At 41.1% G+C, this 26,576-nt stretch overlaps 1 protein-coding gene across 1 annotated transcript in view; it reads right to left on the bottom strand.

Moving 5' to 3' along the window:
* The window catches only part of FRY (FRY microtubule binding protein), a 496,652-nt gene that overhangs the window by 171,079 nt on the left and 298,997 nt on the right, over positions 1-26,576 (bottom strand). The window contains exons 33-35 of the mRNA XM_029602654.1: positions 23,561-23,707; positions 18,311-18,479; positions 7,229-7,319 (exon numbers count right to left, since the gene is read on the bottom strand). Of these exons, the coding sequence (XP_029458514.1) occupies positions 7,229-7,319; positions 18,311-18,479; positions 23,561-23,707 (407 nt within the window). The remainder of the gene's footprint in view (positions 1-7,228; positions 7,320-18,310; positions 18,480-23,560; positions 23,708-26,576) is intronic.

Genomic DNA, 26,576 nt, shown 5'->3' with positions numbered 1-26,576 from the left:
ATAGTTTACTCCTTGGGGAATTCTGCACAAAAAAATGTAAGATTCTGCACACAAAAACTTAAAATTCTGCAAATTTCTGCAAACTTTATATTGGTCAAAATAACACAATTTATATGACAGTCTTTAAGTAATTACATTTTAAATTAATATAGAAAAAAGTTATTACTTAAAGTTGCAGAATTTTAAATTATTTTGAGCAGAATTTCCCTAGAAATTCACTCTAAGAGTGTCCTGTCCACTCGCTCTCCCTACTCCCCTGGCCACTTTGCCCTCTCAGGTCCCAACTCCTCCACCTGCCAGTAATCTCTCCCCTCCACCTCTAGACTCAACCCCTTCCACTCTATCGCCAGTCCCAGAGTTTTGACCCCGTTCTCAGTACTGCCCCTCATACAGTCTCCCTCACTCTCTTGCACACACACACACACATCCCCTCATACAGGGCCCTCTTTCTTGCATACACCCCCACACAAGCTCCCTTTCTCTCTCACACATACATCCTCCCACAGGCTACCTATGTCTCTCTCTCATGCACCCCTTCACACAGGCTCTGTCTCACACATACACAATCCCTTCACACTAGCTAGCACCCTCACATACACATGATCCCTTTTTCATACACACAAGCTCCCAATCTCTCACACACATACACACTCCTTCACAATCTCCTCATATAGGCCCCCTCTCTCTGAAACCCACACTCAAGCATCCCCCCGCTCTCTTACCTCCCATGCTATCTCTCACCCCTCTCTCACACCCTTCTCCTTGCTCTCACCTTCCCTTCCCCACACACCCTCCCCTCTCTCACACCCCCTCTCCTCTCCTCTCTCACATCCCTCTCCCTCTGCTCTCACACACACACATGCTCTCTCCCTGGGGCCTTTATCTTCACCATGAGTGGAGCACACTCCATTCGTGGCACACGGGGGCTCTATATACTTCAAATTTTGCCAGTTAAGTTATGGCGCAATGATATTCGAAAATGGGAAAGTCTGCTTGGGGTTTTTCTTTGGAAAGGTAAAAAACTGAAGGTTGCTTTACAATGGCTTAAGCTAGATAGGAATAATGGGGGGCTGGGTGTCCTTGATATGGAAACGTATAATTTGGCTCATTTACTTAGGATAGTGCAGGATTGGGTATCTGAAGAAGCTAAGTTTGTTTGCTTGTGAAAGTGGATCTATGGTATCTGCTTCATACTGAATCCAAACAGATCATTAAAATGCACTTGAATAACATTTTACTCTCTCCAATTAACTGGGCATGGCGTAAATCAATGGACTTTTTCAAACTGTTTAAAATTTGTACATTCTTCTTGCCTCTTAGAGGAAATTTAGATTTTCTTCGGGGTCTCAATCTAAATTATTTAGTAATTGGTATGCAGTGGGTATTACAATGTTGCAACAGGTACTTACAGTAGATGGGAAGCTTATATCTTTTCAGGAGCTATGGGTTGACGGACATGGACTATTATCTCTCCTTACAAATAAAACGTTATGTTCACACGTTGCAGAACAGAGATTTATCACAAGAGGTCGTGATTAAATTAGAAGAGTTTTTCACTTGGAACGTAGGAGAATATCTATATCTTTAATGTATAAAGATTTGCTAAAGTAGCCTCAGGATACAATACATGCAGTGGTTACTGCTAGATGGATGAAGGAAAGTGCATTTCATATTAAGTCATGTTTCAGAGGATCTCAGACTGTTTCCATAAATATGTATTTATGGGAGTTACAGTTTAAATTTTTACACAGAGCTTATATCTCTCCATCTCCGGCTTTTAGGGCTGGACTAACTTCAGGTAAGGTATGCTTGAAATGTAAATTGGATTTGGGCACTCTGACCCATCCTTTTTGGCACTGTAAAGTTATTTTAAGATTTGGGGATAAAATTGTGATCTACCTGAATGGGTTATCGGGATGTGGTGTTCCTTTGATTCCAGAATTGATACTCTTTGAAAAGGACATCTCTAAGTACTGTTTGAAGAAAGGGGAGGTCCTTTTTGCATGGACAGCATTTGTGTTGGGGAAAAAAAATCCATATTGTTGGTATGGCGAGAAGAGATACCAACATCTTACTAGCAATGGAGGAATTCTCTTCATGACATGATGATAAAGGAGTCTTTGGCTTTACATGAACACTACTAATTCTCAGAAAAAAAGTTTTTTGTTAATATGGGAAACCTATCTCTTTAGTTCGTCTTCATGTGCTAGAAGCCTGGCTTTAAATACATTATAAATAACCTAGTTAATTATTTTTTTCTTTTCCTTTCCCTTTCATACACCTATTACACCTCTGTTTTAAGAATTGTGAAGAATGGGGGAGAGGGGGGTACTCTACAAAAGTATATCTTATTTACCCTTGGGCGTGCCAGAAGTAAAGAACCCAAGGGCAGCAGTTGTGATGTTTTTATTAGGGATCCAGGGGAAAAAATATTTCTTGCTTTTTGCTATACTCTGTAAGCTTGGACTATTGCTCCATTTTTCTTATGATGATGATGTTTGAATTTTTTTTGGAAATTATTTTACTAGTCTGCAACTTAAAGTAGCAGAATTGACATTGTTTGTTCCTTGATAACTTGCTATACAAGCTTGCACATTGAACTATTGAATTAATAACTGTTTTACACTAAATTTCCTTTTATTTATTTATTTTTATATACCGACATTCGATCTGAGATATCACATCGGTTTACATTCAGGTACTGTAGGTATTTCCCTATCCCCAGAGGGCTTACAATCTAATGGGCCGATACAGTAAAGTCCGCAGGAGAGCGGGCGAACGCCCACTCTCCCGGCGCGCGCACAGGCCACTCTCCTGTGTGCGTGATTCAGTATTCAAATTAGGGCCGGCGGTAAAAAGAGGCGCTAGGGACACTAGCAAGTCCCTAGCGCCTCTTTTTGGATAGGAGCAGCGTCGGTTCTCAAACCCGCTGACAGCCACGGGTTCGGAAACCGGATGCTGGAAAAATTGAGCGTCCTGTTTTCAACCCGCGAGCCGCGGGCTGATTTTAATTTTTTTTTTTAAACTTTTTGTAACTTTCGGGACCTCTGACTTAATATCATGGCGATATTAACAGTTTTACTGCTTTTCTGTGCACTTTCCCGGTGCCCGGAGAAATTAGCGCCTACCTTTGGGAAAGCGCTAATTTCTGAAAGTAAAATGTGCAGCTTGGCTGCACATTTTCCTTTCTGAATTGTGCAGGAATACCTAATAGGGCCATCAACATGCATTTGCATGTCACGGGTGCTATTAGGTTTGGGGGGGGGGGGGGGGTTGGATGTGTGTTTTTTTACCCCTTACTACAATTTATCCATTGTTTAGCTGGATACAAGTTAGCAGGATAAATAAAGGTATTATGGAGCAGAGTTAAGTTAGATAATATACCTAACTCCAGTTTTCAGAGTTAGCTGTATAATCTATCCAGATAGCTCTGGTCATGCTGGAGAGTAGTCTTAATGTTATCTGATAAGTTTATTGGGCTAATTTATAGGCCTTTATCTGGCTGTATTCAGCACAGCATCTAATCGGCAGTGTTTTGCTGAATATCCATTACAATTTAACCATTGAGCTTTAGTTGGATAATTGTCCACTTAGGCCGCAGCGCATGGCTCAACATGTGATTGGACGTGCGTTTTGAATATGCGTCCATAACTCCCGATGCAATACGGGGGTTAGTGTGTCGAAAACATGCTTCCAAAACAGCGTGTAGCTAATAGTGCTCATCACATGTAAATTCATGTTGATGAGACTATTAGACTAAAAAGTGTACAGTAAAGCAGAAAATACTGCTTTTCTGTACCTCCTCCGACTTAATATCGTGGCGATACTAAGTTGGAGGAAGTGAAAAAGTAGAACTGTCCAAAAGAAAGTGTGTCAGCTGACACCTGAGGAGGTGCTAGGAGTGCACAATTTCCCCTAGTGCCTCCTTTTTACTATGGCAGCCCATATGCATATTGCATCGGGTGCCCTGGAGAGGTTGATCGGGGTTTGTTAGGAGAGTGGGTGCTCAATCATAAGCACCCGTTTTTCATATGCCGATATTGCATCGGCCTGACTGCATTACTGAATATGGACCTCTCAGTGTTTCAAAGGACAACTTGCTTAGGCAAGAGGGACATTTAAAGTAGCTAATAACTGCCTGATAGCAAAGCAATCACAAAAAAGAATAGCTTCAAATCAAAATGAACAGTCCTAGTTGTACTATTAAGAAAACTGATATAACATGGCAACAAGAAACATCAACAAAATGCCAAGTCAAAAAATACAGTTGCAAGAACTCTGAACTCTGCTGCTCTGTAATTAGATAACCCTTCTGCAATGTTATAAATTTCAGTTATTATTCCACATCCTGGAGACTGGAGATCAAGATATTCCTTATCTATAACATTCTGGGGGCTACAGACACAGCCTCCTGGCACAGGCAGGTGGATTTTTTTGGCACACTGACCATTACTGATAATTGAAGTTAGAGCAGGTCTCCATTGACAAGTTAGTCTATAAAAATTACACTTTTGGGACTGGCTTTTGAATTAAAGGTTGTAGCTACTTTAATACTAATTTGGACTTTTTAAGGGAAAGATTAGATGGCTTATGGTATGTTCTTCTACTAGCAGGTACCAGACAACACAAGAGCAGTTGTGTAATGAGCTCCAAGCATGAAAGATCACCTCTTAAGCTTTTAAACACACTTTGGGGCCAGTACTAAAATATATCCAGCTATGTAAGTTAGCCAGATAAGACTATCCAGCTAATTTACATGTGATATTCAGTGGCACGGCAATGCCTCTGAATATACCAGGATAAGTAAGAACATAAGAACATAAGAAAATGCCATACTGGGTCAGACCAAGGGTCCATCAAGCTCAGCATCCTGTTTCCAACAGTGGCCAATCCAGGCCATAAGAACCTGGCAAGTACCAAAAAACTAAGTCTATTCCATGTTACCATTGCTAATGGCAGTGGCTATTCTCTAAGTGAATTTAATAGCAGGTAATGGACTTCTCCTCCAAGAACTTATCCAATCCTTTTTTAAACACAGCTATACTAACTGCACTAACCACATCCTCTGGCAACAAATTCCAGAGTTTAATTGTGCGTTGAGTAAAAAAGAACTTTCTCCGATTAGTTTTAAATGTGCCCCATGCTAACTTCATGGAGTGCCCCCTAGTCTTTCTACTATCCGAAAGAGTAAATAACCGATTCACATCTACCCATTCTAGACCTCTCATGATTTTAAACATCTCTATCATATCCCCCCTCAGTTGTCTCTTAGCCAGATAAGCTTATCCAGCTAACTTTAGACCTGCTATAGGCCACTTAACCAGATAAGGCTCAATATCACTACTTATCTGGCTAAGTTAACCGGATAGGTAGCTCTGCCCAGTTATTCACTCTGCCCACCCACTACACTATCCGGCTAAATGGTATAGCTGGATATTCAGTTGCAGCCACTTAGCCGGATAAATCCGATTTCTCCAGCTAAGTAGCATTTGAATATTTACCCCTTTCAATCTTCAGTACCTGTGCATCATGTCTATGAAAATTTCCATTTAACCATGTGGAGAAAAGAAGAACATAAGAATAGAAGGATTAAACTGTTGAGTCAAAGGTAGGAGGTAAATGGGCCCCTCAGTTCAAGGAAGATGGATGGAGAGGGATTGTAGGCACAAATCAGGCATGCAAGTATTTTGAAAGAAAGGGACGCATGGAAGGCTAGAGGGCTGAAATAAGATTGGTATCTGCCACCTAGGAATGTAGAAATGCTGATGTCCCTTTCACTTCTTACTCCTAGAGATTGATGGGGCATGGGGTGGATGCTATTTACAAGTCATTGAGAAGTCACCTGCAGATAAAAAAAAAGTACTCATGCTTCATTATAAAAGAAGGAACTGGCTTAAGTATTTTTTTTACTTTATAATGAGGAGACAATGTGGAGCCTACTGATAATAGCATAATTTAATGCTTCAGTGCCTTCCATAGTTAAAATATTTAAAGTATCTTTCCCCAAATACAGACATAACTTTAAGGCTGATATTCAGTTGATCTTCAGCAAATAAAGTTAATTGGAGAATTCAGTCCAGTTGCAGTTAGGCCTGCTATTTGGCTGACCAGAGCTACCTGCAAGGCTGATGGAGCATTAGGCGGGGTAGGTGCTGGCCTAGGGTGGCAGAATAGCCGGTAAGGGTGGCAGTTTTGAAAGTACAGATGAGATGAGGAGGGCACGGGTGAGGCATGGAGCTGGAGAGTGTTTTCCATTTTTGGATATGTATTTCTTTGAGGGGCTGGGGTTGTTTGTCATGTGCGATGAGAGACAGAGAGAGATATCATGTGAGGACATCAGGTGATGATATCACCGCCTAATGCGGCTGGACACCCTTCCACTGGCACTGGCTACCTGGATGACTTTGGCCAGCTGGCGCTGAATATCATGCACGGGGAATGCTTCCAGCGATGCCTCTTTTACAATTTACCTGTCAGCTAGGGGAAAGTTTCACAGAGCATAGTTTTTTCCCAGGTAAGTCCCAATGTTAGCGGGACCAAACCCTTTGAATATCGACCCCCTTTCTGAATTTCTTTCTCTGACTTATTTTAACCACTAATTTCAGAGTATTTGTGTTTTTCTCACTAAGGTCAAAGGATGCCATGCTTCTTTCTTTGCTTGTGTATCTACACTCTCCTTAAACTTCTCATTACATTTTTGCTATGTATTGACTTAAGAACTCACATTCCATAAAGCGGGAAGAGAGGCATAGTTACAAATTGAAAGAATCTGAGATGTGGCAGTGCAGGCTATGGTTTACTTAGGTCCACAAAAATTATTAATATTATTTTTCTACTAATTCTAGGAAAACACGCAAGTGAAAGAAGTAGCCAAATTCCTTATCCACAGAGCTCATAGATCAGTCTGCCTCACTCAAGTCTGCGCTGATGAATTAATGTATAATTCTTTCATTTCTCAAGAACTGGGCACAAACATCGAGTTACTGTAGGTCAAAAGTGCCAGGAATTTGCTGATTTTATTTAAGTCATCAGTGCAGCGAGGCACGAACTGGTGCATGTTTAATCCAAACTGTGCCTGAGGGAGGAGAAGGAGACCAGCTACTGAACCCAGGAATCATCTGGCAAACTTTTAGCTCTTATTATAATTTCTGCTAATCAATGAAATTATCTCTAAATGATTAATGATTTCTATTTTATTATGCACCTGGTTAGCGATTGGATTACTAACCTGTCATCCATTTCTTTCATTGTTCTGCTTTCCTCCATGTCAGGGACGCTGTCATGTCCAGCCACCACGGTATTGCTGCTAGAGGTGGTCCCTAAGTGCAGAATTGCAGTAATCACACAGAATTTAATATTTCTCATATTATATGTTTAATCTAACAGTTTAGTTTGTTTTATTTTTTATTTGACTTGTCTCTATTTTCGATCAAAGCCACTAAGCCTCGGACAGTAGTCCTGCATCCATATCACACATCACAGTCAGACAAGGCTGTCAGACACGTTATCCTGTCAGGGCATTACATTAATTATGACATCTGTCGAAACAGTGTGGTAACTAATAGTCACCATGGGTTCTTGTTCATTTACAACCCGTCGCAATTAAAATCATCGGTACATAGTTCTTTTTTTTCCTTTGAAGCCTCACATTTCATACACAAAAGTATAAAAATGAAAAAAGTGAAAGTGATAATAATGAGAAGATCATGTTTTGATATATAAGTCTGTTTCAAAGATAGCTGACTCGAAAGTAACATCAGAAAATATTTCTCCATAGAGGATCTTTAGTGGAGGAGTGAAGGGGACAACCAAGATCAACTGGGGTCCACGGTGTTGTACCAGGAAGTAAATTGGGCTGACTAGATGAGTCTTGAGGTTATCTGCTGTCATTTTCTATGTTTAAGGGGTAATTCATTTTTTTTAACAATATTAAGGCTCTGTTTGAGGACTTGTGAGCTGGCAGAAGAATAGTATTTACCTATGCTGCAGGTTTATAGAGTGCAACTGGATATGCTTTTATCTATTTAATGTGCCAGCTCCGGTGAACAACTAATACAGTTGCCCTGAGCACATCCAGTAGATTTCCAAAAGAGGACAATCTTCTAAGCGATGTATGGGGGTAGCAAGGTTTTTACCCACATTAATCGGCTGTCTTAAAATTTCCCTCTGACAATATAGCTAAAAGTATGCCATCTGCGCACTTGCTTTTAGTCACATTTAGAGGTGGTATTCCCGGGGCGTGTTTAGTTTGGGGGCGGAAACCTACTTTCACAGATGGCATTTTCAAATCTACCCACAGACAAAGCAGGCACAAGGGACCGGGTGCACTCTGTACCTATGGAAAGTTTGAAAGGGAAAGCATGCCTGTGTGTTCCTCTTTGAAAACTGCTGCAAAGCCTGCTGGTAAAATATAAACATGGATGTTGTGCTAATGTGTTCAGTCTGAACACTTCCCCGTCCAATGTACAGACAGTCAAAAATGTTCTGTACGAGGTTCTCGGCAACATTCTCATAAGTCAGCAATGTGGATAGCTCCACTCGTGACAGAGATGCCGTTGTAGGCCAGTGCTTATAAGAAACCTTTTGCCTAGGATTCACCAGTTGCACAGCCTGATGGGCAACTCCTATTTGAAAAGCTGCAGAGGACATGGATCATCCATGTTGCAAATGCAAAGGAACCCATAGCAAGAAGATTTCTTGGCACGCTCTCTGAGGGGCTCCCCTCCCACCCTCAAACCCCTGTCTGGACCCAAGCTGCCAAGAAGCCACCTGGTACTGAACTGCTAACCGGTGCTTTGTAGGCATCCAGAGCAAGCAACAGAGCCTGCTGTGCTAGGCAGTTGAGATAGATCACAAGGTGTCACCTCTTTTTGGGCAAAAGGGTGAAGACAGTGGAGAGCTTTCACAGTGAGGTGTTGTGCATCTATAGAATGCAGGGGAGGGGGTAGAGAGGGTGCCCCATTGCCTGTTCAGCACCTCACTCAGGCCGCGCTTGGGATACTGCTCTCTGACATGGGCATTGAGCCACAGCTTCAGTTGTCACTGCTCATCCATTAGTAAAGCCTAGCCCTGATTTTCACCGCACAGGGAGAGCATATTTAAATGCATAACATTATTTTTTTTCACTCTGCTGTTCTGTAATCTATACCAGTTTGATTTGTAGCATTTTTACAGTGACATTTTGTCAAATGTCGTCATTACCGTCACATATTCAGTGCTATGTTATATACCGGAGTCTTCACCAAAAAATACAAATGACATTTTAATGCTGGGGTGTGTCTATATAGCAGAATAATCTTTGGTTTCATCAGATGAACAAGGCCCCTACTAATTCTGAAGATAATTTTCAAACAATTTCACTCAGGTAATTAAGCAGTTACCCAGGAAGGGGCTGAACCATGTCCTCTCCTTCTGTGGGTAAAAATACACATGCTGTTTCACTTTTATTTGGGCTGAAAAGGTGCAGTTCTGGGGGCAGGGGGAGGGTGGAGCCAGTGGATAATGCGCAAGGTTTTCATTTTGAAATCCCTGAGTAAGGTTTAAACGATGGACTTTGTCCCTTCTGCACAGCAGATGCAAAATCCACGGTGGTGTGTCCAGATCCTGCATGTTCAAAAGGAAATTCTGTAGGGACCTTCCCTTTGAAAATGTGATAGCAGGCACTGCAAGGGTTTTCAAAATTTCGCCCTCTAAGAAAAGATAAAATGGTTAAATTAAGAATTCATGGGAGATCACATGGTGCAGTGAGAAGGGGGGACAATGTGATTTCCTTCTTGGGCCACCTAACCGCCTATCCACCCCCATCAATTTACAAAAAAGCTGCTATTTTTGATCTTGGAACACGATTCTGGACTTTGGGTTTGCAGTTTTTACTGTCATGTCACAAGAATCACCAAGAAAGATAAAAAAAAAAAAGAAAAATCTAAATCGAAGGATTCCAAGATGGCGGAGAAAAATCGATGTTTGGAGAAGGACTTTTCACAGACCACAGCGATTGTGGATTTGAAATTTGCCATTGCAGAAGAATTGGAACTGTTGCATAGGAGGTGGATCCTTGGGCTGAGGTGGGGTTGACGCAACCCGAAGGTGAGGGCCTATGGTTCCCCACAGTCAGCAGGCGGAGTGGGCTGAAGCTGGAGGCCACTGGAACTTCACCAATACCAGCCCACATTCCCCTCGGGTTGAGCCTTTGGGTGCCGGGGCCAGCAGGTGTCTGAGCAAAGGGAGGCCGAAGCCTTAATACTCCATGTCCAGAGGATAGGGACAGAGGTGTCACAGTCAAGCTTGAATGGAAGCTGGCGGCACTTGGAAGGTGTAGCAAGCAACATGGAACTCTGGACTCAAGTAAGTTTGAGGCGAAGTCTTTCGTAGCAATGGTCAAGGCATGGAGAAGGCAGGCGTGGTCAGACATAGCAATGGTCAGGCTCGGAGAAGGCAGACAAGGTCAGGTGTAGCAGTGGTCAGGCTCAGAGAAGGCAGGCAAGGTCAGGCGTAGCAGTAGTCAGGCTTGGAGAAGGCAGGCAAGGTCAGGTGTAGCAGTGGTCAGGCTTGGAGAAGGCAGGCAAGGTCAGGCGTAGCGATGGTTAGAACCAGGAAGCCAATCAGCACCCAGACGAGACAAACATGGAACAGTAACCAGGAACTTGGAGAAACAGGAACACGAAGCAAGGCTCATGGAGAAACAACGAGTACAAGGAAACCTGGAACAGGAGACCAAGGAAACCTGTTGCAAGGGCAACACTTCAGTGCGAGCCTGAGCATTTAAGCGCTGAAGGAACTGACGTCAGCACCCAGGTCTGCGGCCAGGCTCCTGCCGTGGGCCCTTTAAAGGTTTCACTGGTGTAAGCGTGCAAACCTAGGGAGGGGCGCAACACCGCCAGCGGCGTCTCTCTGCAAACCCCGCAGAAAGGCCCAATGGATGGAGGCATCCTGGCTGGAGGTCCCGGGAAGTGGAGCAGGGCCGGAGGTGCTGGTGGAAGTCCGAGGTCAGGACTGGCGGCCCACCGGCACCAGTGATGAGGAGCTGGAGCCTGAAGCTTGTGTAGAGAGGTGAGAGGACCACACCGCTGGGTTGCTGTGGGTGGCAAGCGTAACAGGAACCTGAATTAAAAATATATTTGATAAATTAGAGGAGGTGTCTGCAACCTTATCTGACCGGCAATTTGCAGAAATGGAGCAGAGAATATCAGATGACCACGACAGCCTTCTCTCGCTTCAGATGGAGGTCTCTTCATTCAAGTCGGCAATGAAAAAACATATCGAACAGCTTGAAGACCTGGAGAACAGGTCTTGGTGAAACAATCTAAGATTCATTGGCTTAACTGAATCGTTGGAAGATCGAGATCTGCCACACTTTTTGGAGACCTGGATCCCCAAAGAGATGGGTTTGTCTGAGGCGAATGGTAAGCTGCACATTGAGAGAGCGCATAGATTGGGTCCTAGAAAGGAGAAGACTGAGCACCCATGTGTTGTTAATGTGAAAGTTCTTAACTTTGCACATAAATCGGATATCTTGCAAGCTCTTCATTCAGGGAAACACTTGTGTCATAATAAGGTATTAGTTTTCCAGGATTTCTCCGCAGTGCTTTCGGCACAGTGAAGAGCCTTTGCGCCTATATATAATAAACTGTATGAAATGGGTATATGGTCCACTTTGATATAGCCACGAAATTATATGAGTTTCGAGTGCTGAGGGTGTGTAATAGTTCACTGACCCCTCTGCGGCCTGAAAATACGTGGCAGAATTGGAATCTAAGTCCAGTACCAAGAGCTATTTTTTTTTCTTTCCTGCAGAGGATTATTTTTACTTTGTGTGAGATGGTCAGGATTTTCATTGCTTGGGTGATGGAATATTTAAGGGTTTGGACTTCCACTGGGAGACTATGTGTTTTCTTTTTTCATATTTTGGATTATTAGTATGGCGAAAGAGAATTTAATTTTTCTAATTACTTATCCATTTCCTATTTTGACTTGGCAATCTTTTCTATTACACTTTTTATTTTTTGTCAATGGAAAAATGAGCTGGTCTTAGATGCCATGCATTTTGTTTAACGTTAACCAACAAATAGTCTGCATGATAAGCAGATTGCACATCTTACTTTCTCATTTTTGTTTTTATTGCACTCTAATAACTCTTTCTAATGGCCGATTGATTCAACAGTTATGCAGCTTGATTGTTTACCGGTTGGGAGATTTTCCTTTTTGTGATAGTTTCACAGATTACTATGGGGATATAGGGGGTGGAGCAGGGAGGGAAGGTTCGCACACATTGGAAGTTATCTCCTTTATAGTTACATGGGGTTTGATCAAAGAGAGAAGAGTGGGGAGATTTGGGCACTGAAGAGGGGATTTAAGATTTGGTTTAAACTTGATCTGACAAGTTCTTGGTGGGCTAAGCATGTTATGCAAAATACATTTGTTTTGAAGCACAAGCATTTTGGGTGGGGATTATGCTGGGAGGATCCCTTCCTTTATATTTTGTAAATTTACAGCGAAGATAGTATTGATGGTGGATAAATGACATCTAAAGGGGTGAAGTTGATATCTTGGAATGTCTGTGGAATAAATTCAGTCATTGCATTGAAAAAAAAGCTGTGGATATTGCTTTTTTTGCAGGAAACCCATTCAAGAGATTTAGAGCACACAAAGTTGCAAAAATATTGGGGTGGTACAGTTAAAAATGCTTCCACATCAATGAGATCAGCAGGTGTTGCTATTTTAATTCACAAAAACTTGCTGTTGATTATTAAGAGGGAAATTAAATATCCTAATGGTCTATATTTAATTGTGGTGGCTGAGCTAGGACATAACCATTGATACTTTGCAATATATATGCTCCAAATAATGATGATCATGGCTTTTATTGGGACCTCTCTAAGTGTTTACTCCCTTATGTGAATGACAGATTAGTGCTAGGGGGAGATTTTAATGAAGTCCGAGATCCTACCTTGAATAGATCATATTTGTCTTAAGGTGATACAAACTCCCCTGGTAAGGGTATATTTTTCTTGGAAGAGGGGTTACAACTGGTTGATGCATGGTGGGTACTTCATCCTCTTGAGAGGGATTTCAAAAGCTTACTCCACTTTCTCTAGGCTGGATTATATATTGGTTGGAAAGAATATTTTCTCAGAGATTATTAATATGGGAATTGATGAAATTTTGATCTCCGATCATGCTCTGGTATGGGTTCAATTTTCTTACAGGGTAGGAAATCAGCTAACTTGCAGTTGGTGATTCCCATACTATTTGGCTACAGATCCCCACTTTCAGGATTATTTGAGAACAAAATGGAAAGATAAACCACTCATAATAGTATTCATATAGGATATCTCATTTTATTCTGGTATACTGCCAATGTTATTTTGAAGGGTGACATTATTTCTTATGTGGTTAAGAGGAGAAGGGACATTGATAAACGTTTGCTGGAATTGGAATGACAGTTTAATAGGGCTAAACAATCTCTGTTACTTTTTAACTCTAAGATGAAGCGAGAAAATTATATGGCTATACAAGTGGTGCTAAATTAATTGATTTACCAGTGGACCATAAAAAGCCTATCATATTATAAGTTTAAGTTATGATAAGGTGGGTAAACTTATGGCTGACATGATCATGGCACACGTAAATTCCAAATATATATTAGTGTTGAAAACCATTCAGGCACTATCACAAACTCTAATCGAGAAACACTGGAAAGCTTTTGACTTTACAATGCAGAGCTTTGTTCCTCTGGGAGGTTGGGATCCTGGGAAATGTAGGAGCTTTTGTGAAAAACTGCAGTTGCCAAAATTTGGTGCAGAGCAGCTAGATTGGTTGAACAGACCGATTAGTAAAGAAGACATCTCAGTGGCTATCCATCAGGCAAAATCTCTTAAAACCCCAGGACCCATCAGGTATAGTGCAGAATTTTTCAAGATTCTTTCAGATGTTTTGATAGACCCTTTATCAATCAAGCCCTGATTGATAAAGCTGAATATCCCTCACATACTAATTTGGCACATATAACAATTATACATAAAGCAGGAAAGGATCCAACTTCTCCTGCCTCCTATCATCCCATTTTTTGTTGAATTTCGATCAAAAGCTGTTTTCCAAGATACTACTGACTTATCGTTTGGCAATATTACTTTCCAAGTTTATTAAGCCAGGACAGGTGGATTTTTGTCAGAGGTGCTATGCTTTGACCAATGTAAGGTTACTCCTTGCTGCAATGCATCTCTGCAAGAGAAATGGGAAGCCTTTTCTGGTGGTCAGTTTTGACGTCGAAAAGACATTTGATAGGGTGGAATGGGATTATTTGTTTTATTTGTTGGACCATATGGGTCAAGAAGATTTTTTTCTCCAAGCAGTGAAATTGTTATACAGTCATCCATTGGTGCTCATTAGGGCAAATGGTATGCATTCTGATTCCTTCCATATAAGTCGTGGGTCTAGACAAGGATGTCCACTCTTATTTTTATTGACTTTGGTACCATTGTTGGAATATATTCAGGTTTTGAAAACAGTTACCGGGAAATAATCGGATTCCATGATGTTTAAATATGAGGCCTTTGCGGATGACATCTTGGTTTTCCTAACAGATCCGGTTCATTCCCTGAATGACTTACTGGACATTTTTGGTAAATGTGGAACATTTTCTGAACTTAGAACATAAGAACATGCCATACTGGGTCAGAGCAAGGGTCCATCAATCCCAGCATCCTGTCTCCAACAGTGGCCAATTTAAATTAAATATTGAAAAATCAGAGGCTCTGGCTTTTCCAGATTCCATTAAATTGGTTTGGAGAGACCGGTTTCCTCTGAAGTGTGCAGATGGTACCATTACAGATGGTGTCCACTGACTTGTCTGCCCTATATGAGTTTAACATATCTAAATTACTAGAAGTTACTAAAGAAACATTTTTAGCATGGCAAGATTTACCACTTTCTTTGGGAGGGACAATTAATATTTTCAAAATGATATTATTTCCCAAGTGGTTCTATATGTTTCAAAATGTCCCATTATAGCTTAAACAAAAGGATGGAAGGAATTTGGATAAGCTGCTTCATCATTTTATTTGGCATGGGAAGAAGTCTAGGATTTTGCTTGCCTGGCTGAAAAGAGACTGGGCTCATGGTGGGATGGGAATTCCGGATTTAGTGGATTATAATCATGCCAGTATTCTGAGAATAGTTAGGGACTGGTTACATGGTGATTCAGCTTATGTGAATATACAAGAAGAAAAAGCACTGACATCCCCTGTTGATTTAAGATATGTTCTACATGCTCAGCCCAAAATGCTCCAAAAGGAATGGTCCAACAGTCTATTGATTGCCTCAATACATTGGGTGTGGTCAAGATTGTCCATGAAGTTGAGGACTTCTTTACATTTTTCCCCTTTGTTGCCCATTCAAGGCAATATAGATTTTTCTCCTGGTTCACATTCAGTAGATTTTCAATTATGGATTTCCAAGGGAATTACACAAATACAGCATGTTGTGAATGATGAGGGTCAACTGATCTCTTTCCAGAAGTTAAAAGAGCAGTATGAGTTGAGGGATAGAAGCTATTTTTCCTGTTTACAACTTAGACACTACATCTTGAGAATCTTCGGTCTTCGAATTAGGAGTTATTTGATGATGTTTTCAATTTGAAGATTTCAAGAGAATGTACATGTCTAAATTACATAAGGCATTAGTGAAATTGAACACAGAAGATATTTTGGCAATTTCCGTAGATAGATGGGATCATGATGGGATTTTTACAGTTCAGCCACAAATGTTACAATTTTGTTTTAACCATTTATCAGATTTAGCCACTGACATTTACATTAGGGAAATGCAATATAAATTCTTAAGACATGCGTTTGTGTCACAACATTTAACTTTTAAAGCGTGAATTACTACCACATAGAATTGTCAAAAATGTAATTTGGCTTTCTGTAACCTCTCTCATGCTTTTTGGTGATGTCCTTCATTTAAGCGGTTTTGTGAAAAAATTGGGTATTATTTGGAGACTTTGACCTAGATTTATCATTTGCATGAATAGCACTGTGATATGAGAGAGAGAGAGAGGTAGGAGGAGCAACTAGTAACTCGAGGTGAGGTTTTGGTGGTGGTCTATGTTTTGGGGGGCAGTTTTACATGCACAGTCAGTGGTACAAAGTGAAGGTTTGATGTGATTTGGAGTGAGGAAAGGTACACAAAGATGAGATTTGTACATTGTACTCTTGACCTAGCTTAATAGCAACTAGGTAGAGAGTGCATCAAACTCTCTACCTAGAGAATAGTTATTTCCGGTGTGAAAACATGCGTTACACTACCGCATGCAATGCTAAGCACCCCTCATTATAATTTACTCTGCCCAAACTCCTCTCATTTGGGAAAAATTTTAAAATTTGCATATGCTGTTGCGATTCCGGGCCGGCCCCGGAATTGCTACTCACTCCTTCGGGGTTCCGCGCTGGGCCCGCGTTCCCCGGACCTCCGGGGACCTCAGCCGCCGCAGGCTCGGCGTCCCTCTACCTCGCCCGGGCCTGCAGTCCCTCCTGCTGTGTCCTCTTCGCTGCGACGCAGCAGCCGACGTCCGTCTTAGGCTGAGATTTAAAGGGGCCAGCGCGGGAAAAGCTAGGGGACGCCTCCGGATGACATCAGACGCTGCAGGGTATTTAAACCCTGCAGCTTGACCAGGATATCGCCTTGCAACGAGGTTCCCAGGGTTTCCTGTATCCAGTTGCTGCGTTCCTGCTTCCTTGTCTCCTGCTTAGCTCCTGACCCCGGATCGGCTTGCGTTCACTCTCTGGCTTCTGACCCCGGACCGGCTCACGTTGATTCTCTGGCTTCTGACCCCGGACCGGCTCACGTTGATTCTCTGGCTTCTGACCCCGGACCGGCTTACGTTGATTCCCTGGCTTCTGATCCCGGACCGGCTTACGTTGATTCTCTGGCTTCTGACCTTGGACTGGCTTATGGAGATCCATCGGTTCCCGACCCTGGACTGGCGAGCAACGACTCTTCGGCACTCAACCTTGGACTTCCTCTGACCAGGCCCCCGTGGGCCCTCCTAAGTCCCAGCGGCCGGGTTCCTACGGGCTCCTCCTGGGGGGACTCCGGCTTCCAGGGTGAATCTCCTAACTCCCAGCGGCCGAACTCCTACGAGCTCCTCTCGGGGGAGGATCGGCTTCCAGGGCAAAGATCTTCTCACCACAGTGCCACCACCACCATCTCCTGCTTTCTCGCCAAAGCCCTTGGTCGCATAGGGCTCCCAGGGTTCCACCTTCAGCCAGCCATTAGCCTGTCCTTGCCGCCTCCCGGCCGGGGCCACTGCTGCAACTATCTTCAGCAATCCATCCTCCGGCTCCGACCGGCCCAAGGGTCCACGAATCCAACATATGCATCTCGTGATGCATTAGTCATCCCGGGTGTTATGGCATTATTGCGGGTATTAGGGCCCTAACAGCCGCGATAAGGCCCTAATGCGATCTGATAAATGACCCTGTTTGTTAGATGTTACTATTAGCAAAACACCTGAACGTTTTCTTTTTGAAAGATTTCTGCCTTTATTTCTTACTAACAGGGGTGAGCATTTATTATTCAAAAAGGTTTGTGCTTTGGGAAAGAAGGCTATTCTAATGCATGGGAGAGGCAAGGATACTCCATCGCATGGGCTTGGGAGAAATTTGTTTCATAATATGATGCAAATAGAAAACACACTATCAAAGTCTTCTTTCAAGCGAAGAAAAATTTTTTTGGTGATTGGGGGAAATTATATTCAAACTTTGTCTCATCGTGTGCGAAGTTTAATTCTTAATGTCTGATGAGGTGATTATTAGAATTCTAAAGTTAACTTGTCATTGTACTGGCTAGGGAGGGAGGGTAAGATTTGGATGTAAGTCTGATAGTTTATCATTCATGATATGCAAATATTGTATATTTCATTTTTTTTGCTGGGAAATATTTAAAAGAAAAAAGGAAAGACTGTGTTTTTTTGCTCAGTGTGCATAAGAAGCAAATGTACACTGAGTGTTTTGGTTTTGTTGTGCTCTTAATAAAAAAAGGTTTAAACTAAAACAAACATTCATATCATGAGCAAAATAAGGAAGACCACGGGAATTATTTTGTTGTAATGTAACAAATAGTTTTAAATTGCCTGAAAGGAAAAGAATACTGAAATATGACTTTTAAAGAAAGTCTCTTTCCAGCATTAGCTTTTTTATATCAAAAATCTGTTTAACAATCTCATCAGCTCATAACAAAACTCTGAGCTGGAAAACAAAGAAAGACTGGACAAAGGTGCACGGCTGTCTGTGCAAACGGGTTTCATTCCTACCAGAGGCAGCAGCAGAGGCCTTGTTGCTGGCAGTGAAGCGGTAGAATGGCGGATTATCACAGTGCTGGACTATCGGGTTCACCGGGTCCGTCTGCTGGAGCTCGAATAACAGTTCTTCCATTGTCTGTATGGTGTTATTGCGACACAAATAGATTGTGATTTTTTTGATCTGGGGGAGTAAAAACAGAAAATTTAGTGCAATGGTTCTCAGGGGTGGATTTAACCCTCCAGCTGCCCTTAGGCATTGGAACAGCTGGGCTGCTCCTCTGGCTTCGGAAAGGGATGTCCCACTCCAAAATCATGGCTGAGTGGGGGGGAGTTCCTGTTTGAAACTGCACATTGCAGTGGGCTTGGTGTGTGTGTGTGGGGGGGGGGGGGGAGGGGGGAGGCGGGGGGGAAGGTGGGTCTCATTTGAAGTCGAGTCACCCAGATGTCACAGAATAATGATGGGGCCATGCAGGAGCTTTTGGTCATGGGGTGGACTTCCAGTGGCTGCCCCTAGGCAGTTGCTTTCTTGGACTACTGGGAAATCCAACACTCAAACAGGCCGATGCTATATCGTGCACTGAGCCTAGCACACAGGCTAACGAGCTCTTGGGCGCATGTTTTGGACACATGAGGCTAACACCTGATGCAATAAGGGGATTAGCACGTCCAAAACATGCATGCAAACAGGGCGTAGCTAATAGCGCTCATCACATGTAAATGCATGTAGATGACGCTATTAGCTATTACCCCATATGCAAAAAAATCACTGTGCGGTCAATGCGCATGTTTTAAGATGGAAAACTTAATGCCAGTCCCAGGGCTGGTGTTTAGTCTTTACACCCTCTGAGCCGTCTGAAACCTCCCCCATAAAGCCACAAAAAAGCCCAAAACACTGCTTTTCTGTGGTTCCTCCCACTTAGTATTGTCCCAATACTAAATAAGAGGAACCACAGGAAGGAGCTTGAAAAAAAAAATCTTGCCAGCTGTCAGGTTAGTAAAACGGATGCCCATTAATTGAGCATCTGTTTTCTTAACCAGCGCTCATCCACTTCTCCTGGGTGCTTGATGCCATGGATGCACTAGGGGTGCACAATTTATCCCTAGCACGTCCTTTTTAGTGTGACGCCTCATTTAAATAATGTATTGCACACCCAAGAGAGGTGGCTGGGTGTGCATTAGGCAAGCAGGCGCTCAATCATGAGAACCTGTTTTATATGAACAGATATTGCATCAGCCTGTAAGAGAGGCCATGCAGATTACCTGCAAAGTCAGAAAAGGAAACCCTTTTTGATACAACATAGGACAGTCGTCGACTTGCTGTTGGTGCTTTTGAAACTAAATGTGCAATAAAAGACTTATTTAGCTTTCCCTCAAATGAGCCAAATATGTATTCCCTTTTCAATTTAAAAACATTGCGTCAAAAATATGCTGGAGTTGAAAGTCAAATGGAAATGCATTTCAAACTTAATTGACAGAAGGTTAAAATACAGTAAATCATCAGAATTTCAGTTATAAAATATTTGCAATATTAAAAGCATGGGAAAACAACTACTAAAGGAAAGAGTTTGCAAACTGAAGAGCAAAAAACATATAGAGGTCATAATTCAAAGCACGTTCAGCACTATTTAAATGGATAAGTGTAACTTATGTAGCTAAGTAGCGGCCTCTGAATATGCACCTACATTCAGCAGCCGCTACTTAATCATTTAAATCACTTATGCAGCTAAAAAGTTAGCTGCAAAACTTGTGGGCGTGTAGTGGGCAGATTGGGGTGGAGCGAGTTGGCCATATAAGTTAAGTGGCTAAATACTGATATTTGTCTAAGACTGAATATCGGTTAGATGTTCCACAGAGCAGTTCTAAACTTAGCTGGTTATAACTTACTCCTAAATTTATCAAAATGCTATAATAATGCCTGTGTTAAGAAAAAGGGGTGTGTTTATGGAAATTTTAGAATTATGTGGTGTGGTAAACTTTTCACATCCCATGATAATTCCTATCTTGTGGAGAGAGAGAGAGAGAGAGAGAGAGAGTGAGAGAGACACTGAGACTGACTATCTACAAGGCCTTCATAGTAGTCAAGTATTTATATCTCTGTAGGAGGGCCATTTAATAGCTCAAAGTGAGGTGTTGGTGGTTTAGCTACCAGTTTTTCATGTAGAGTGAGATGAACGAACAGCACAGTACACCTCAGTGAAGATTTGACATCATTTGGAATGAGGAAAGTCTCACAAAGATGACATTTCTACTATGTTCTCTCACCCTAGCTTGATGGACTCTATAACAGGGTACCATCAAGTTAGGGTGAAATAACATAGTACAAAATTTCATCTTTGTGAGACTTTCCTCACTTCAAATGATGTCAAATCTTCACCGAGGTGTAGTATGTTGTTCGTATGTCTCACTCTACATGAAAAACTGGCCCCTAAACCTAAACCACCACCAACACCTCACCTCGAGCTATTAGATGCCCCTCCTATAGGCATATAAATAGTTGCACACTGTGAGGACCTACCCAGAGGCTCTCTCTCTCTCTCTACTCCACTCCACTTCCTTCTCCCTCTCCCTTCCCAAGCCCAGAAATGGCCCAAATGCAATTCAAAAAATTTATCACAAATTGCATTACGGCCATTTCGGGCATATCGCATAGGTTAACGCCAGTAAAAAAGGAGTAGTTATTTCCTACATTAAAACCATGCAATAGCATGCATTATGCTATCATATGGTGCAATATTGCCCCTCATTTTCATAAATCCCACCCAAACTTCTCCCTAATCCCACCCCTTCCCAAAATTTGCATCTGCGCCGTGTGCTAGTGGTATTATCGCATGCATTATGGCGTTCATGTGTGCGTTAACACCATAATGCATTTTGATGAATGACCCTGTAAGTTACTTAAACAGCCAGCTTTGAATATTGACCTCACAAATCCTTTCTGTGATTTTAAAACCCTCAGGTATTTTGCTAACTTGTTTGACCAAAAGTTAAAAAATTGAAAGAGGAATGAGAGGAGGACAGAGGAGGCTGGTCATTTTAGTTTCCAAAAGTCTTCGACTTCCTTGATACATATCATTTGATGATGTTGCACTATAGGGAGTTGTAGGATGCAGATATGAATGTCAGATACAGGAAGAGATTAACAGTAACACTATTCCTGTAATGTAGAGGTCTAACCCTTGGAGATGAGTGACTATAGGTGCCTGTTAAGAAAGGAAATGGCTTGGAAAGCTAAAAGATAATATTATAGTGTTTGGTATTCCTACACAAAGCTCATAACACATGATGACAACATCAAAGGAAGTCTGTTATTATCAATGTCCCGCAGGACAAAAGGTGTTTTCTTTGAAATAATGTCAAATGTGATTTAGGAAACAACTGAAATGAATCAAAATAGATGAGTAAAACTAGACAAATGCGAGAAATAAAACAGAAGAATCTTTAGAAACAATCCAAACCTTCCCTTTACAAATTCTGATTTTGAGCAATTTACTTTTGTGGTGGGTATTGCAACTGTGTTATAGCTTTCTAGTGAGCATTCAGTGGATCTTGAGCAGAAAACTGATGAGCACTACTTGAATAATGGACACTCACAAAGGCTTGAAGCAACCCATTAGTACATCAGCACTCTTATATTAAATATTGTCTCCATAAAAATGTCACAGCAACTGTGTCATCCATGGGAAAATACCGAAGCAAATTTGGTGTATTGCTGGGAATTCATGCCTGGGCTTTTTCTGCTGACATGCATCTGTCTTTCTGGAAGAGGCACAAAAGGGATGATTCAGCAGAGCAGACGTATGTGCACAGCACACAGGCACTGAAGAGCTTGTAAGACTTGGAGCCAAGGGATAACAATTAACTAATTATATATAGAAATATACTATTGTAAGGACTTTAAATTATACACCTGGGCTCCAATGTGATTCTAATTGTAAATTTGATTCCAACTACAAGTTGTTTCAGATACAATTGTCTGATTTAAATTGTTGTAATCCACCTTAAGGTCATTCTTGGTATAAGACAGAATATCAAATGACTACAAATAAATAAATAAATAAATAAATGTCCTGGGGTGAAAGGAAAACAAGGAGCGAAAACACTGCTGAGAGAAAGAGATGTAAAAAAAGGAACTAATTATACCAAAAAAGGACAAAAGAAAAAGAGGCAAGAAAAAGGCAAAGAGGACAATGAAGGGCACAAGGAAGAGAATTAATGGAAAATTCAAAGGAAAAGCAAAAGCAGGAGGTAGAATACAGCAGTGGGGGGATAAAAACCTGAAGGGTTAACAAAAGCCAGAAAAACCAAAACATCTTCAGGAACCTAAAATCGTTGTATCCAATTAATATATCATTCTGTCTCATAAAAAATATCTATGCAAATGTAATAGATAAGAACATACATATCTTATACAGTTATGTTTATGGCTCCTTTCTACCCACTTTGCCATGTATCATTTACATCTCAAAGTAATGGCAGAGTAGTCCTTTTTTGCATTCTTTGTACTGGCAGATCAAACAAAAAATCCTTCATTAGTATTGAAAGGCATTAGATTTCAGCTCATGTAGGCAAAAGTTCTCTTTACAATGTAAATGGCCATACTCTGAACTAAACAGTCGATGAGGAGAACTCTAAAATCCGTTGAAGAAGTTGGATGAGTTCCTAAAGGCATTATTGAATAATCAGACTTGGTGAGATCCAGGGAATTGCTTTGATTGCTTTCTTGGGCCAAGGAAGAATTTCTTTTTTTCTTAGCTATGTAACACAACTGGTTGATGTTTCAAATGATTTTTAAGCTTCCACGGGATCAATACAAATAATTACACATGTGTAGTCCAAAGGATGACCTCAATGGACTGGGAACCTTTTCTAATCAAGCTCAGTAACTCCATAGAATGTTTGTTATGCCAAAACTGTCATTGAACATAACACTCCGTATTTTGGAGGGACTTGCACTAAATTATTTTATTCAGTAAATGGCAGTCTTCCTAAAAGAGAGAGTATTTCATGTCTGCATCTAACAATGATTTTTATCACTATAATTTTATGTGTTTATAATTTATTTCTTTAGTCTTGTAAATTCCCCATAGATCTCTTTTTGGGGTCTTTGTATCAGAAGCATGTTTGCTTGAGTAGATAGTGAATTACTTTTATTAATGTTTCCTGTTATATGTAAAGAAATAGAATTATATCATACTATCATTTTTCCAAAATATAGCACCTTTAAAATAGAGTTTGTAGTTCTTAAGATATTCAAACACTTACATAAGGTAAAAGGATGGTATCACTGCTAACCCCACACAAACTAATGAGAAACTGCAATGTTATTCTAAGGTTGTTGCTCCATTTCTCATTGTTGGCTAAGGCATTCCAGGCATTTTCTACCTCAGATCCTGGAACTTCATCTCCATACTACAAAATAAGAGAGAAATAAAAAGTTGTGAAGAATGTACTGCAAAATACTACACACATTCCAAGGTCACTCTTTACAGGAACTGAAGATCTGGGCCATATTATATCCATGCAAGGAGATTAATAGCTACCAAGATAATTTTCAAAAGGATTTGCGTGTGTAAAACTGGGTTATACACGCATAAATGGATTTTTGAAAATTACTACTTTTACATGTGTAAGTAACTCTTTGAAAATTCACTCCATAAGCTGACTTTGAAAAGGTTTTATGTGCGTAAATTTGCTTTTGAAAATTGCTACAATATATGCTTCTTTTTTTATGCAGATATCTCCTTTGAAAATTCATTCGTTAATGTGTTATTTTGTGCTATGTTACAATTAAAGTAACATCAATCAGGCATCACAGGAATCTGTGAAAATAGATAGTCGAGAAATGTTCCTTTTGGATGCCAAAAGGCCTAGATCAATTTTAATTATAAAAATGCAACATATCTGTATGCTGCTGCTATAGTCAATGCATTCTAAAAAAATGAATTACTTGAGATGAGAGAGCAGTCCAGGTTACCTGGTTTGTGGCAACCTTTTATATGCCGCCTAAAATCTTCAAATCAAGTATCCCAAGCTGACTTGTTATCCTTAGTACAGAAAATATATCTGGGCTAACTGAATCCATTTCAGAATCACTGGTAACTACTAACAGTAAGCTTCACCCTAGACACCACTGACTTTCTCAGAAAACTCAACAGAATTGGCAAACTGACCCCTGTCTCTATCCTGGTTACTAAGGACATCAGTGCCGTCTACACAACAACCCCCATAAGGATGACATCATTGTCTGACAGAAATTCCAGCTCAAAAGGGGTCAGAGAAGACATTCTGGCCATCACAGTTACAAAGCTTATGGAATTTATTCTCACACAAAACATTTTCTTCAATAACTCAAAACATTTCTTGCAGGTAATGAGGACTGCAGTGGGAAAATGTAAAGCCCCAGAATGTGCCAACCTCTTCATGGCTAACTTAGAAGACTTTTTCAAATAACAACTGTGCAAACCTCTGGCATACTTCACTTCAGATACACAGAGGACATATTTCTCATCTGGAGAGAAGGTGAACACTCAGATAAACAATTCCACAAGGACATCGGCAATTTCCACCTCTCCATAAAGCTCATCTTGGGACACTCCACCACCAGATCAACTTCTTAGACTATATTGCAAGTATAAAAGAAGATAGTCTCACAGAGGTTGATATTCAAAGGAATTTTGGAATTAACCTGGAAAAAAACTAAGATTTGAACATTTTCCTTGCTCCCCAGCTAAATTTTCTCCAGGTAACTCATTAACTGCATAAAATTTAGCCAGATAAAGCGGAGGTGAAGGAGGCATTCCAGGGGCATGGTTACATTTTAGTCAATGAGGGCTTATATTTAGCGTTAGCTGGCTGAAGTTAGCCAGGTAAGTCTTGTTGGAAAAATATAAGTCCTAAAATTATTCGGATAAATTTATCTGGGTATATTCATCAAAACACTTGCCCAGGTATGTTCTACTTAATATATAGGTAAAAGTTTTCATGTAACTTTCCCACTTACCAGCCTGCTGAATATCGACCTCAAAGGAACTGCAGACTACTAAGAGTCCATCGACTAACACAGATATTTACACAACTCCAGCTTCCATCCTAGCCACTCTAAGAAATCAGAAATCTACAATGAGACCATCCAATGCCATTGAATCTGCTTGGATGAAGGCACTAGAGATACACACTTCACCTTTCCTCACAATGCCTTCACCCAGCAGGGCCATTCTGCCATAATTACAGACAGAGAAATGGAATTTTCTATACAAGTACCCAGAAAAATCCTGCACAAACAGTAAACAATATAAACAGTCCAGGTACCTCTTGTCATGTCTTTCAAACCCATAATGTCCCCACTTCAAAATATCATCAATGATCTTAAACATTACTCACTGCAGATGAGAAAACAGAGAAACCTATTCAGTGAACCACCTATCACAGCCTAAAAATAATCTCCCTTCCTCTTTAACCTGCTCGTGGGGAACAAACTGCCATCCAATCATGCTACAGGAGCAAGAAGAGCTCTACCATGTAATAAGAAGAAATGCAAGACTAGCAAAATGTATGTGCGCACAGATACATCGGAACCACATTCTACAAATCCATAGAAGTACAATGGATCCTTCACCTGCAAACCCAGCAAAGAAGTACCAGGAATGGCCCAACAAACAATATGTGGGGGAGATCAAACAGGCCATCCAAAGCAGGATGAACCACCCTCGCTTCACGATATCCAATCCTAACACCAGCACACCCGCAGGAAAACACTTCTCTCAGTTGCTCCAGCTGCATTGGAATAAAGTCTGCAGGTACGTTTTACCCGTGGACTTTGCCCCAATTTTCAAAAGGAAAATATATGCCTTCTTTCACTTTGAACCTTGCCATGGCTACAAAGTTCCTGTGGTCATTTGAAGCTGCTTTTTTTTCCTTAGGAAGTTTTTTCATGGAAAATAATGCATGGAAATCTGAAAATGTGATCTATATATGTTATTTTCCTACTCCAATCAAAGCATATTCCGGGATGGCTTCCTCTGGCAGAACACCTCAGGTGGCACTGAGGGAGGGGGGCAAGTTTCAGACAATCCATTTTCATGGATAAAATGCTTTTTACCCCCATAAATGAGTTTGAAAATTGTCTTTCCCCAGCAACTTCAAAAACAAGCAGGGGAACTGAAATACCTTCATCTTTTACATTCTAAAAAACAGGGAGCTGAACTAAGACATTGGATTCATGACTCCCTAGGGGAATCTCTAAAACCTTCAGCTCTCAGTCCTGATGAGGTTTTATCTA

The sequence above is a fragment of the Rhinatrema bivittatum genome, chromosome 5, assembly GCF_901001135.1.
Source record: "Rhinatrema bivittatum chromosome 5, aRhiBiv1.1, whole genome shotgun sequence".
In the NCBI taxonomy this organism is placed as follows: domain Eukaryota; kingdom Metazoa; phylum Chordata; class Amphibia; order Gymnophiona; family Rhinatrematidae; genus Rhinatrema; species Rhinatrema bivittatum.
This window is presented reverse-complemented; position numbering and strand designations above follow the sequence as displayed.